At 35.4% G+C, this 14,423-nt stretch overlaps 2 protein-coding genes across 2 annotated transcripts; both read right to left on the reverse strand.

Moving 5' to 3' along the window:
• Window positions 1-314: 314 nt before the first annotated feature.
• On the reverse strand, window positions 315-8,457 carry LOC137936813 (uncharacterized). Its single transcript, XM_068781710.1, has 9 exons — window positions 8,405-8,457; window positions 6,853-7,259; window positions 6,575-6,656; window positions 6,332-6,407; window positions 4,927-5,010; window positions 3,077-3,213; window positions 2,630-2,882; window positions 1,304-1,367; window positions 315-1,141 (listed from the first exon to the last, which is right to left on the reverse strand). Exons 2-9 carry the CDS (start codon window positions 7,223-7,225, stop codon window positions 489-491), a joined length of 1,722 nt encoding a protein of 573 aa, XP_068637811.1. The 5' UTR covers window positions 7,226-7,259; window positions 8,405-8,457; the 3' UTR covers window positions 315-488.
• Window positions 8,458-10,509: 2,052 nt separating this feature from the next.
• Window positions 10,510-14,322, reverse strand: LOC137937380 (protein GAMETE EXPRESSED 3). Its single transcript, XM_068782445.1, has 11 exons — window positions 14,242-14,322; window positions 14,084-14,129; window positions 13,597-13,784; window positions 13,153-13,482; window positions 12,703-12,949; window positions 12,221-12,499; window positions 11,970-12,056; window positions 11,688-11,714; window positions 11,559-11,618; window positions 11,345-11,487; window positions 10,510-11,244 (listed from the first exon to the last, which is right to left on the reverse strand). Exons 1-11 carry the CDS (start codon window positions 14,320-14,322, stop codon window positions 10,582-10,584), a joined length of 2,151 nt encoding a protein of 716 aa, XP_068638546.1. The 3' UTR covers window positions 10,510-10,581.
• Window positions 14,323-14,423: the final 101 nt, after the last annotated feature.

The following is a 14,423-nucleotide window of genomic DNA, read 5'->3' on the forward strand; positions in this document are numbered from 1 at the left end:
TTCCACATACACTGATTCAAAGGTCACCACGGCCTTAACATTGTAAATCAGACGTTGAAATTGCATTTAACGACAAACTGTGAATCTCATTAAGAATAGATCGGAAAAGCCTAATTGATAAAAAAAAAAAGCTTCTGAAGATTACGGAGACATAATGAGAGGAGTGCGCCAGCGGTTAGGTGCATGGAGGTTTAAAGCTAGCAAGATGTTGCTAAAGCCAGCGGTCATGTCACAGCAAGGCAGCCTCCCCTCTTTACTCTGAATATCAGAATACTGGGCACAAATATAATTACTTTAAGAGCACACTCCTCACGAAAACAGACTGTAAACAGAGCTTGAATGCATTAAGGCATCGGGTAAAACCCATGAGGGCCTCATTTACATACAAGAACATCAACACCAACCAATAGCTAACAAAGGTCCCATAGGCACAGAGTCACAACCCAGTTAACAACACCAGCAAGATCTTGCTAGCTTTAAAACTCCATTCACCTCCTGTAATGATGACGATGCTCATGCCTGTCCCTTCTATGTGATGATGAATCAGAGCTCGAATGATGCTTATTTTCAGGAGCCCACCTATCAAAATCCTGAGATGGATGCTTGGTGAAGTTTGAGGATGAGTATGGAGAAGAGTGAAAGGAACTACCCTGACCAATTGGACTTTCTGGGGCCAAAGGGCTCCTCCAACCTCTATCGGATGCAGACCTCCCTAAAGCTGTATCTCTTGATATTGGATTATTTCTTGAATTCTTGTAATCAGTTGAGACAACAGAATCATAAGCCCCATACTTTGGCCCATGACTGAACTCGGAAGGATCCACTCCTGGAGGACCCTCATCTCTGTAATCTCTGGACCACCTCTGTTCACAGTATGGACTTCTAGTCGCTTCTGTTGAATGATTCGACCTCGGATGCCATCGAGATCTATGGGAATCCAAAGTAGAATGGTACGGGGCCCACAACCATTCATCTGCATTCTTGGGAATTGGTGCATTCACACCTGGAAAAGTGACACTCATTTTATTCTCCTGGCGTCCCGGCTCTGCTGTTTCTAGAATTTCCCCGTCTTCACATTCATTTTTAGGTTCATCATCACCATATATGGTAATTCCAGAGGGCTCATCCTCGACCTCAGAATCTAACAAGCAAAAATAAACATGAAAGTCAAGTTAAATGAAAGCTTTTTATGGCTAAACCTCAAATGACAATCACGAGGTCACAAGCAATAAACTGTAATCACAGTACTATTTCAATTAAAGTACTCACAGCAATGGACAACAAACAAAATTCATCAACTAACCTAGATATCCAGGCGGGTAGCCAATGTCACGCATTCGGTTCAGCCAAGGCGGAGGATCAAGTTCCTGCACAACCATATAAGAAAGAGTATAACAGTAGTGCACTAAAAGTTTAGAGTAGAACATGAATTACTTTATTCATATCTCCAACAAGAAGTTCAAAAATTCAAGTCCAAAATTGGTTAAATGAGTTGGGTTTGCTTGAGAAAGACTAAAAACTCGTGTAAAACTACATATCACAACAGACTAACTTATCAGTACTTGCAGCTTTAGTGCCCACGAAGCTTTCAGGAAGAGAGATACATACATAGTACCATGTGAGTTGCCAATTTTTCTTTGCCAAGGCTTGGACTTTACTGGGCCCATCATCTAAATTTGCATAGTCAGATGCAAACCATCAATGATCTATAATGTTACAAGTAATGTTTCTCAATTTAGATTCCAACACCTCCTCCCTCAAATAGATCCATAAAGAAGCAATATAATAATGAGAAGGCAGGTTCCATTAAGAGAACTTCCGGAAGATGATACAGTACACTAGCAAAAAGTACAAGATGAAAAAGAAAAACAACAAAACAAGACCTCACACCAGGTAAGGCCAGAGACGGATTGAGGTTCCTACAGTGAGGTGCTGCTAGGCAGCCCCTTCCCTAGCTAACATATCAGCAAAGCTGTTGGTACTTCTTAGGATGTGCTGCCAAGATGCATCCGTGTCTTTACAGCAAATTACATTTTCAGTGAACAATAACCAATGCTGATGAGCATTTTTTGGGTTTTTTTAATGAAATATAACCACACTATTAGTATCAGTTCCATTGTTGGATGAAACATTCTTCCTAGATCTACTAGTTGAATGAAAAATTAGAGTGCAAATTTAACAACCAGTTATCTATCACAAAATAAATAAATGAACAATAACCAGTCCAAATGCACCATCCATCAGCAGATAACTCATATTGAGCGAATTTCCATAAATTTTATCTTTATTGAATAGTTTTAATATCAGAATAGCTGCCAGAAGTACAATTCAGTGAGTCAGGTTCACTTACTTTTTTTCCACTGTTTCTAATTCCCAATAAATTTTATTCGCACATTAGAGAAGAAGGTATGCTTGGGTTTGGTGATTCATAATCTGGATTGGGTATTCAAAATATGTGTGCTGGGACCACAAAAAAAAAGTACGACGAGAACATGAGAAGTCCAACTTCGTAAGTACAACACAGTAGCTCAACTCATCTTATTTAGTACAACTGACAATCATAAATAGTGAGTAATATAAAGACACTAACACAAAAATGGAATAGTACCCAATAAGTGAATATGCTTACCCCAATTCCTAAACACTGCCTTGTTTCAGCACTAAGGATTCCAGGCTTCAGACCATCAAATTTACCACCAGGCGAATTTTGATAGTATCTCGTCGGGAAACGAGGACCACTTGTTGGGTTTCGCTTCAAATTATGCTGTTTACGGGCATTATTGACAGCAACATTATCCCGAGGCTTGGGACATTCCTTTAATGAGTGATTGTAAGAACCACAGTTGAAACAACGAGAGGCTTCAATCACTTCAATGCCCTTACTGTACATAAGGTACGCCATAATTAAAGAAAGAATGCAAGCATTAAAACTATCAACCAGATATTACTACTCAGTAGTAGAAATATAATAAATAAATAAAACCATTATATTTGAAACCATGTAAGAGAGCTGAAATATAATAAATAAATAAAACCATTATATTTGAAACCATGTAAGAGAGAAGATAGCATGTACCTCTCAATTTGAGTAGAGCCATCACCTGAAGTCAAACCCAATCGATATCCACGGTCATACAGAGGCACGGAGTCACTATCCAGATGAACAATTTCTGTGCTTTCATCTGGCCTTGCTTGTTTATCAACCCAGAATGTCTACACGTGAAAGAAAATATTTCATCCTTGAATAGAGCCAGATATTAAAGCAAAAAGCAGGCATCAGCTAACACCAGGAAACAGAAATAAATTAGACCATGGCAAGTTTATCTTCATGATCAAGAATCAAATCTATTTTTTAATGTTGATTACAGATGCACATGCAACCTTACACCTAATGAGACTTGAACCCAAGACATCATGCTAGAAAACCCTTCATGTGATCATTGATTCGAAAACCAGGGACCCTCAGGTTGCCCCAAGATACTCTTCAGAAGCCTTGATTCGAAACCAATCCATAAATGAGACCTTTACATTTGTTAACCACTCTTGGTGAAGGAGGTATATTATTGTTCTTCAAAGTTCTACAAATTGGAGAGGCCAATTAAGCAAGAAAACAAAATCGTGCCTCTAAATGTTCAAACTCTACGAATTTGAATTATATTTTCTATAACGCTGTTAATTTGAATTCAGGATAGGAGATCAAGAAAATTTCTTCATAGCAGGTTAAAACTGCATTAATTCTAGGAACAGTGTTTCCAACTAGTGCCTTAAGTAACCACAGGATAGTTCAACAGAGCTATGCAACAAAATTTGAGCTGTGCAGGACTATTTAGAAACTACGCATAAGAAGCATGTCCCTAAATAAGTTTGTGATAGGATTATCTTATTGCAATGTTATTCTGAAACCAATGGTACAAGAATAACCAGTAAGAATGGGCATATGGCAATACAGTAGTGGATTTGAGCCGCAGGGTGAAACCAACAACTTAACAACCCTACCGACCAATTCTACCAAACAAGCACAATAAAACTGTTCATTTCAGCCCAAGAAGATCGATGGATGCCTAGAAACATCTGGTGATACAATTATCTGAACGGTACAAGACCCAGTATGTTCCAACAACATCAGCATGTTAAAAATATGTGCAGCACTGCAATAAAGACTGGCACCGTGTTGAAGAATACTATTGTGGTTAAGCAAACAAATATAGAAAAGCCATACCTGGAAGTGACAAAACTTCACATTACAGAACCAAATAACATGACATTGCTATAAGCCAATGAACAAAGACCAAATACAGATGACAAAGATTCAGGGGAAAAAAAAGAAAAAAAAGGAGAAGCTCTGCTTATTATCAGTTAGAACTGCCAAAATGCAACAATCCTTGGTGACCAATGTCTGAATATCTATTATCTCTTCATAGACTTAATATCCTGTATAAATGTTACAAATACCAAATCACAAATTTTAAGCTAAAGCCACACATATATAACAAAAGCAGTGCAACTACAACACTTTTTTTTTCCTTTAAAGATGGTGATAGATATTAAAGCCCAAAGGCAAAAGGAATACATGCCAGAGAGGTGGGCCCAAAACAATGGGAGATTAGAAAGCAACCCCCTCTTTAGCTAAAGTTTCAACCACACAATTGGCTAATCTAGCTGGGCCCTGAACAACGGGAGATTGGAAAAGATCCCCTCTTTAGCAAAAGTATAGCCATACAATTGGCTGATCTAGGAACATGTATCCAATTCCAAAAAATTAATAGCACTATCAACACTTAAAAGAAAATCAGAACCTGAAAAAGCAGTTGGAAATGCTAAGACATGTAAATCAGTAGCAAAATACGCAATAATAAATGAGAAAACGGCATCATTTCACAACTTAGATGAAGGTGGGAAACAAATGAAGATCAGAACAAAACATACCACTGTATTAGACTTCTCCAAATCAACATTAATAGCGGGAAAGTATGTCTCTTCCCCAGATTCCAAGGCATCACTGGAAGATCCCTGCAGACACATCACAAATAAACAAATGATATTGCAATTAATGTCACTGTTTTTACATAATAAAGCTATTACAGGAAAATTTATTTTTGAACAAAGTGAAAAGACCACCAGTGCTTGTCTTCTGAGAATAGATGTTAGATATATAGAAGAATTGTACTATCCAGGAATTAAAGTTTAATTAGAAGCCAATTCTAATAATAGGATATAATCTTGTCTTCAGATTATTAGTTGATAAAAGTCAGAAAGCCAGTATGTTTCCCACATCAGTTTCTAAGTAAAAGTTTACACTTAGAAAGTCAAAGTACATTAGCCTTAAGAGTGCTATTTCTTTTCTGTTTCAGAGTGCTTAAGCACTTCTTATCATTCTAAAAGTTTTACTAATTAATATCTATGAAAGAGGTTGCTAGTCATCTGAAAACTAGCCAGACCTCTCCTTTTGTTTTTTGCCTCTCAGTTTCCCCTCTTACTTTCTCTTATGTTTTCGTTTCTTGACAATAAACAAACATCCAAGGTAGCGTTCACTATATTTTTCATGATGGAATATTATTAGGATAAACTACTGACACTATAATGAGTAAAAAGCAAAAATCACAAGGTAAAACAGCAACAACCAAAAATAAATAAATAAATAAACTTTTACTCAGTAGAAGACCCACTGTGCTTGGAAAACAAACAACTGTATAAAATGTCTTTTTCAAACAGACAAACACTTTTTCTTTTTCCATTTAAATAGTAGAATCTAGAATAACTTGAGGTTGCTAGTCATCTGAAAACTAGCCAGACAGCACTCCATTTTTTTTTTGTCTCTCAGTTTATCCTCTTGCTTTCTTTTATGTTTTTGTTTCTTGACAATAAACAAATATCCAAGGAAGCGTACAATATAATTTTCATGATGGAATATTATTTGGATAAACTACTGACACTATTTGAGTAAAACGCAATACAAATCACAATGCAAAAACAACAACAACCAAAAAAAACACATCCTTTCACTCAGTAGAAGACCCACTGTGCTTGGAAAACAGAAAACTGTATAAAACGTCTTTTTCAGACCCACAAACACTTTTGCCTTTTTCATTTGAGTAATAGAATCTAGAAGAACTTGACCAACCATATAGAGTTAAAGCTGTCTTGGTTAAGGACAACTTAAATCATATGTACTGCATTTCATTTGCAGTACAACTGCAAAAGAAAACTCACAGAGAGGGTTCTCAGAAAAAAAAAGACAAACAAACAAATAATATAGAGCATGTCTCAGAGAAGCTGAGAACTTTTTCTACATCTAATAAGCATCGGATCATTGTGAAGAATGAAAAATTACAGTGGACATAGAATCATAAAGAGCATGCCACTGAGACCAATGCTGCATAAGTTCCTCAAGCTTCTTTTTACTATTTCTGCAAAACAAAAAAAACAAACAAACAAATTTAGCTATCTCCCTCAGAGTTACACTTACATGAAAAATAAAATTTTGGTAGAGTAAATTTCGTTAGTTGTATGATCAGCAGGAAGGCAGTTCCATATATAGCATGCATATTTTTAGAGATGGAAAGTTTCTGCTCACTTTGATAAGGAGCTATAAATGACGCAAACAGATGGTTGCTGGTCGAAGCTGATCGTTCGAGCTCTCTTTCTACTTGATATATCTAGCATGAGACATTAGGGAAATAGTAACTGCAAATGTTCTTTACAGGGAACAGTCAAGTCAAGATAGATTTTATAAGTTAGAGAATTGATTTTAATAAAATAACATCACCCTACATGCCAATATCTGAAAGATTTGTCCATAAACCAAAATTCAGCTAAAACCAGCAAGCACTTTCAATGCCAAAACTAGGATACGGGTTTCAACAACCTGGCTTCCGAAACTGTCATCGTCCAGAGTAGTCAAAGAACCATTTTCTACAGCTTTTATTCCCTCAATCTTCTTGACAATTTCAACCGATTCTACCATGTCAAGACTCCCTTGAAGAATTGACTTTTCTTGAGCCACATCTTTGTGCAGTTCCATTCTCTGAAAGTTAGGGTCATTCTTAGTACCGCCACGACCCTCAGGAGGTTGCCCCGAGTTCTCAATGATGGAGATGTCCTCTGAAGTATTAGGTTGAACATTAATTTCACTTGGCTCAGAGTTTAAACTAAACGGTCCATCACTTTTTTCAACCATATCCGAAGCTTCAACTGCATCAAGGTCAATGAAGTCTATAGTTCCCATCTTTATATCAAAAGAAAATCTCGAATTGAGAAACCTGTCCACATACACTCGTAAGAAGATCAGCCACTTTGAGAGCTCGCAACCAATTACCTTATAAGATACTACCACAATAGGGTAGTAATAATTGCATTGCTTTCTGATGACAAAATAAATCTCTACTGAAAAATGCTGCAAATGTTTTATGGAAACAGAAAGTAGAAGCAAAAATTTCTAGCAGATAAACAAAAATACTAAAAGCAATAACAAAAGAGCATTCAGATGTCAGAAATACTCATAAATGTGTAATCGGAAATAAGCTATCTTTGGCAAACTTACTGAAAGTTTCACACTCCTAAACTTATAGCACTGCCAGTTGATATTTAGCTGTCATCCCAAGCCTAAAATCTCGAAGAAGAAGAAGAAGAAGAAGAGTTACAAAGGCAATGAAGAAATTTGGCATGTCAAGTTTTATATTTAATGGAGGATTTGGGGTTTGTGTGGCATATTTTTTACAAAACCTGACTCCAAGTACCTCTCACACTAACAGTGCATTTTTGTTCCTTGCCAGCGCTCCAGGAGATTGACATAAAATATCAGAATTTTCTATTTCTTATTTGCAAATATAAAACTTCACAGGCTTATTGATTTTGAGAAGAAAAAAGGTGGAAAGAAGTGGAAAATATAGGAATCTAGGGTTTATTCATTACCAAGACCACGTTACGAGTCTCTTAATTCAATTACATTCACTTTTTTTGGCATTTGACCACAGGAGACTGCTTTCCCTGCCAGATCATTTGTATAATAAAATTGGTGTTTCAACGCTTTAATCATATTTCGTTTTTTTTTTTTTTAACACGGCCATTCCTAGACCAAATAGAACTACCATAAAAGGAGGCTGAGATTTTATCATAATCAGAGAAGTGAATAATGGCAGCGTCGAAGATTCATCGGGTTCAGAGAAAATAAAAGCAAAGTTTTCCACCAGGACTATAATGCAGTTTCAAAGTTTGTGGACAGTTCAATATCACATCCGAGAAGCAAAACCTAGGTATACATAGCTTTTCTGTCTCAAGGCAGACAATAAGATCTGAAATTTTATCGTTTTCAGTGATAACGAGAACCGATAACGATTAAAAGAGGAAAAAGCAAGTTTATCCAAACGATGAAGAGGAGAACAAATGACTTCGAATTGCTACTTACCGGAAGAGTGAAGTCGGCTCGTCGTAGAGCAGACAAAAGTGCTGCCCTGTTACCTCCAGTATCTCGAACGGATCTTCGTATATCGCTCCCGTCAGTATTATTATTAGTTCTTTTCGCAAGTCGGATCTGTAAACGGGAAAAACTGCCTAAATTCCCCTGTACTTTCACAATATCAATGAGATAACTTTCTTTTGCCTGCCTAAGGCTACAAATGTGAACAACCATAATTCATAGATGATCGATAAAGACAATAAAATGCTTGATTTACTCGTCTAGCAAATCAACAAATCATAATTGTTTGTTGTATCTTACATAATTATTCAAAGAGAGTGTATGCATATATTTAAAAATAAAGATGATTATTCAAGTGATGTGTCCAGTGGAGAGGATAATAATGTAGGTGAAGAAAGTTATCAATGATGAGGATCAATAAAGAAATACACAAAGAGATTATGCAACACGATCTGCAAGAGAATCATATTTTTGAGATTTATTATCAACTAAATGTGGTAAAATTATTCATTATTATACATTATTGAAAATTGAACATTTATGTTGTATTTCACAGGTACTAACTTCAGGTATTTTATATTAAATATTTAAATGTATTAGACTTATGTTATTTCATTTTTATTATTTTATCGTTTGGAAAACATATTGGACAAGCATTCTAATATAATGAGGATTTTTTTTCAAGTTTTCTTCTCACTCATGTAAATGAAATTTACATTATATTATGTTTTTAAGATAAACAATCAATATGTTAATATTAACAGTAAATATATTTATTTATGAATTGTGCTCTTTTAAAAATAACTGGTTTCTTATTTTGATATATATAAATGTTACATTGACATTAAGTTACAATCCCAACATAATGTTATTCCTAGTAATTTTATATAATAAAGTTTCATAATTTTCTATTTATATGATTTCATGATTATTAATATTATATTTAAGAGTGAGAATAAAGCATCTTATTAAGAATTTTATTATATATATATATAATTAAATAAAAAACCTTAATTTATTTTTAAATTTATTTATTAAGTTATAAAAGTTAATATATATCTTATTTAATTAATATAAAAATTAAATAAAACTATTTTAGAAAAGCTAAAAATTTCATAGAGTATTTTATTAATAAATTTATTATGATTTTTCCATAGTATTTTACATTGCACAAGCTAACACAAAAAATATTTTCTATTGTATTTTCTATTGCATCCACTAACACACCAAAAAAAAAAAAAATGTATATTCTATAGGGAAAGTAGATAACCCTAGAATTTGCTACGTTAAAAAAGTGTTGTTTTGGTTGCAAGATCTCGACTTGGCTACAAAGATTTGATTTCCAAGGTATTGCTTCGATCCTAGTTTTCTCATTCATCAACCAATGTGCATTTAGTTGTTATATAGAATAAATATTATTCAAATATAAAATTCTAGAGCTAATGACATTAATAAAGTTTTTATAGACTTTTTTAGTATAATTAATTATTTTTTAAACAATTGATATAATATTAGTTAATTAAAATGATTAATAAATATTTTATTATATTACTACTTTCTTATAACTAGAGATGTTATAAACAACAAAGAAGCTATTAGTATTGAGCTTTTTAAGTAACTATTATAATTTTAATAATATACAATAGTTAATTATTTAGGAGTATAATTAATATAGATAATAATTTATTACATTTTCAGGCAAATATGTAAAATAAATTAAAAATATTATTATAATAAAATTACTATTCTATATTTATAAAATATCTTAATGTTCAACTAATTAAATTTTTTTAAAAAAGGTACTCTAAAATTATAAGATTATAACATAACCTAAATTAAATTTTAAATTACCATACATATTAATAAATTTAATTTATTTTAATTTATAATGCATCGAAACATAATAATCAATTTTTATTTAATATTTACAGTATTATTTAATATTATATAGTTATTAAATAACTGCTATTATTTAAATAAGTTATATCTGTTATGTGAAAATAAATTATATACTAGTACTTATCAGGTTTATTATGTCACACTGCTAAATCCAAAGTAGCTAAGTATGTTTTGGTTGAAATAATGCAAAATGGAAATCTAATCAAGAATTGAAAGCAGCAATTCGAACTAAATCATAGGCTCCAAAACAAGTGCCGTTTTCTGTGTCAGTACTTGGTGCAGGTAGTTCTCCTCCTCTGCAACACACTCTTGCTCGATCCTTGTTCTGTGAGCTCTCTCAATGCTTCCTCTTCTGGCAACTGCAGTTCTTTCGATATGTCATCGACCTGATCTTTGTCTACGTAAAGAGGGTTTGAATATCCTTTGGATGTTGATGCAGAGTCAGGTGTGCCCTCCCAAGGTCTGATATTGCCTCTCACGGCCCTGCTAGAGCTCCCTACTCCAACCGCGGCTTTGGCTTTAATGACCGATGATTCATCTCCGTAAGAATAGACGTCCTCTGTTCTACTGCCACCGCTGTCATAACTGCTGCTGCTGTTGGCGCCTCTTGAACTCGTCTCATCTGAAGAACTGTCACTTAGTGTGTGGAATATTGTCAGACTTTCTTTCTTTGAGCTTTGAAACGAGTGACTCTTGAGCTTCCCATTATACATTGGCAGGAGAGACCGCGAATGAGGACTACACTCGGATCTAGCTCCATCCCTGCCCAAACTGTAGGTAGTAGACAGCTTTCTCTCAATTCCTTCTTTCTCCTTCATTATGTCGCCCAGATCATTTAAGACTTTGTTCTCCACAGCTTCCTCACTTGCTGATTGCTCCATTTCTGAGATGACCTTGTCGAATGCTTTTCTTCTCATGTGAAGATAACGCTGACAAAATATTAAAGAAAAGTTGGTTTTCTCTTAAGAATACAAACATTTGTTTACTATTGTTTGCTTGTAGTTCGATTTACTTTTTCATATTACTTACTCTCTTTTCAAAAAACTTCCCCAGATCTTGATCTTGGAGCGTTCTTTTGCCCCAGAATAGGTAACAGAATCGAACAGACCCGGCAAGCATTATTAAGATTGCTAACTGGAATAACAGGAAAAGTAGTATTGTCCTTTCATTCCCTGCAAGAAGATGAAGTGAGGGGGTGATGACACTATGCGCTGGTATGTACCTAGGGGAGGCTTTGAATCACCTGTATAGATGCTGAGATGCTTTGGTTTTGCTATAGAGCAGCTCTTTTCTAGCTTCCTCCCTGATAAATGAATATGAGTTAGAACATGACTAGAATGGTTAGATCGTTTGTTGTTTTAGCCATACTCACATGTGCTTTGACACTTGAGACCCCTGCCTGAAGGAAAGAAGAGCCAGAATGGAACGATTGAGCCATGTATCAAATGAGTGGTAGGTAAAAAGAAGAGGGAAATTCAATAAACGGTCAGTTTAAGGTATTGAAACAAGAGCAAATATAAACATTTTATGGTCTAACCATCTTTCGTCTCAAACTGGTTCAAGCTATTAGTTTTAGTAACTTGATCAGAATATCATCTTCAGAGTACTCGCTGACAACAAAGAGTAAAGGAAAAATAACAAAGAAACATCTCACTTGCTGAAGTTACAAAAGCAAGAAGAACCCTCTCGTCTAACATAAACTGGTGCAGATCGCTCTCAAACAACAAGCGTGATAATTGACCTGATAAGACCAACCATTTAAAACAGCAAATGCAAATGATGTACAAAGGATTAATGGAAAGATTTAAAGGGACTCATAGCAATTACCAAAGAATAGTCAGTCATTCGATAATTTCCGGATAACATCAACTAATTGCTGTTTAAGTGACACATTTTTGAAATTACCTGGATACTCTGCAGTCCGATAGACAGCTCCAGTAGCTGGTACCAGCTGGGTAATGACTACTTTTATAGGTTTTGTAGCAGATATGTATCTGTTTTCACCCAGTGTGTGAGTGGTTTTTGAATTCACTCTTCCCTGTGAAACATAAACTGCTCCAGAGCAGTCAAGGAGGGGACTAACTTGAATTAAATCAAGTTCAGTTGCACTCAGAAACTTTCTCAAGTATCCGGTAGGTGAGAACGAATACAGAAATCCATCCAATGAGCCTATTGATGCCCAACCTGTTTTTCCACTTTAAACCGAAGAAGTTTTAGAATATCACCAGAGATGCTACGTGCTCTAAGGGAAAACTTCCCAAAGATTACTCAGAAACTGAAAATCATCATATGATAGCTGATAAAGAGAAAAGAGAAAGTGCAGGCAAGCACCAATTAGAAGTGGGTTTATCAACAGGAAACTGAAACCAATTCAAATGGGTTCTTACCGTTGGAATCAACAGCAGGTGAGCATCCCCGTGTACTTGAAGGGCCAACATGTTGTTGCCACAAAATATTTCCTGTGGAAACATCTAGTGCCATCAGGAGAGCCCTTCTTGGGAAAACGAGGTAGAGTCGGCCATTATGTCCAGGTGTTATGCTGTAAATTTTGTCGACGCTGCTAAGATCTTGGATCCAATTGAAGTGAGGACTTTGAAGAGACAAAGAATACAACTGTCCTTCAGTATTTGAGATCTGCCATAACACCATATAGATTCAACTCCACAGACATATAAGTACCGGACGCTTCATAATCGAACATGTTGAAGAGAAAAGCCATCGTCTTTTTTTGGTTTTTTTAATCCAATTTCCGTTCCATGACTCCAAATTTCAGCATAGTTCTACAATGAGCAAAAAGAAAAATAGTAATAACAAAATGTACGAAAATTAGACCTTACATAAAGACTTCCTTCACAGAAATCAATGGCTGGTGCGGAAGTAAAATAGCAGTCTGTGATATTTTCTTTACATCCTTGACGATAACCAAACCTATCCAGCATTGGCCCCGCGCTCCAAAGCAGATGCCCATGAAGTGTATAAGCAAACAGACCGCGATACATAATACTGATGAAAAGAGAGGAACTCCAAATGCTTATTGCCATCCCAATAATTTCACCTGTTTCTCCCTTTGCAGTTTCAGGACCGAAGAAAATCTCAAGAACAGGATCAAGAGTTCTGATATTGAAAGACTTAATTTGCAGAACCCTGTTTTCTGCAACGAAGTATATCTACCAAATTCGTAGTTGGTGAGGCAGAAAATGGAAACAAAATGCTAATGGCCTTAGCTCGGTAAGTCCAGTTGAATGGAAGAATAATGTTTGACAAATTTCAGCGTGGATTACCTTCCCACTTTCATCATTTACTGGAGCTATGTCAGCATGGCAGTTATATTGGAGGGGAATAGTCCATGCAATTGTACCATTGCTTTCAAATGAGAAAAAACTCCTCTGGGAACAGGTGTAAACCCTCCCATCATTTCCTATAAGAGGTTTCGACAACTTATTTCCAGTCCTTCCATGAGATTCTTGACCTGCAAATACAGAAACGGACGTTTTCTCAACAATCCAAAACGTTGTCTCTCGCAAATAACACGACGAAACAATTGATGCTACCCAAAATTTACACAGAGAGCACGTTGTCAATTAAAATGGCAAGATCCGTATCAAATTCTTCTTGTTTAACCTTAAATGCATCGTGTAGAAAAAAAAAAAAAACAGAGTATTTCAACTATCATCTTATGAATTAACCATTAATATATGGTAGCAATTAAAAATGAGTATCAATGATCGGGAAACAGGACCCAGAGACAATTGCTAAAAAGAAAAATACCAGGGTGGTTCTCAGTTTGCATCCCACGATCGAAGTGTCGGACAAACTGAAAAGAAAAAATAAATACAGGTAAGTAGAAGTCATAAGAGTCAATATAAGAATTGAGTTATAGGAGCAAAACTAGAGAATCAATCGCTAAATAGTAGGGACCGAAACACCTCGTCCAAACTGCAGACGTTAGACGTAGCCAGCAGGATCAAAGAGAGGAAAATCTTGAGCAGATACGGTTTTTGCTCCATGTGAGTGACGAGTTCTCTCTTCCTTCTTGACCGAAGATCCTTTCTTCAGGAAAGTTGTGTTTCAAGAGTACAAAACCGTGCCGTCCGGTTCGTTACAGTAA

This window comes from Aristolochia californica, unplaced genomic scaffold, assembly GCF_029961685.1.
Source record: "Aristolochia californica isolate CCGP_79_NKW_82.1479 unplaced genomic scaffold, dmAriCali1.0.hap1 SCAF_7, whole genome shotgun sequence".
NCBI classification, from domain to species: domain Eukaryota; kingdom Viridiplantae; phylum Streptophyta; class Magnoliopsida; order Piperales; family Aristolochiaceae; genus Aristolochia; species Aristolochia californica.

Excerpts from the sequence above, each read along its gene's own strand:
- LOC137937380 (XM_068782445.1), bottom strand. The coding sequence starts at position 14,322 with ATGGAGCAAAAACCGTATCTGCTCAAGATTTTCCTCTCTTTGATCCTG. Across the intron at positions 13,785-14,083 it reads GCAAACTGAGAACCACCCTG|GTCAAGAATCTCATGGAAGG; the intron begins GTATTTTTCTTT and ends CTGTATTTGCAG. Across the intron at positions 11,245-11,344 it reads GGAAGTTTTTTGAAAAGAGA|CGTTATCTTCACATGAGAAG; the intron begins GTAAGTAATATG and ends ATATTTTGTCAG.
- LOC137936813 (XM_068781710.1), bottom strand. The coding sequence starts at position 7,225 with ATGGGAACTATAGACTTCATTGACCTTGATGCAGTTGAAGCTTCGGAT. Across the intron at positions 6,408-6,574 it reads ATTTATAGCTCCTTATCAAA|AAATAGTAAAAAGAAGCTTG; the intron begins GTGAGCAGAAAC and ends TTTGTTTTGCAG. Across the intron at positions 1,142-1,303 it reads CTACCCGCCTGGATATCTAG|ATTCTGAGGTCGAGGATGAG; the intron begins GTTAGTTGATGA and ends TTTGCTTGTTAG.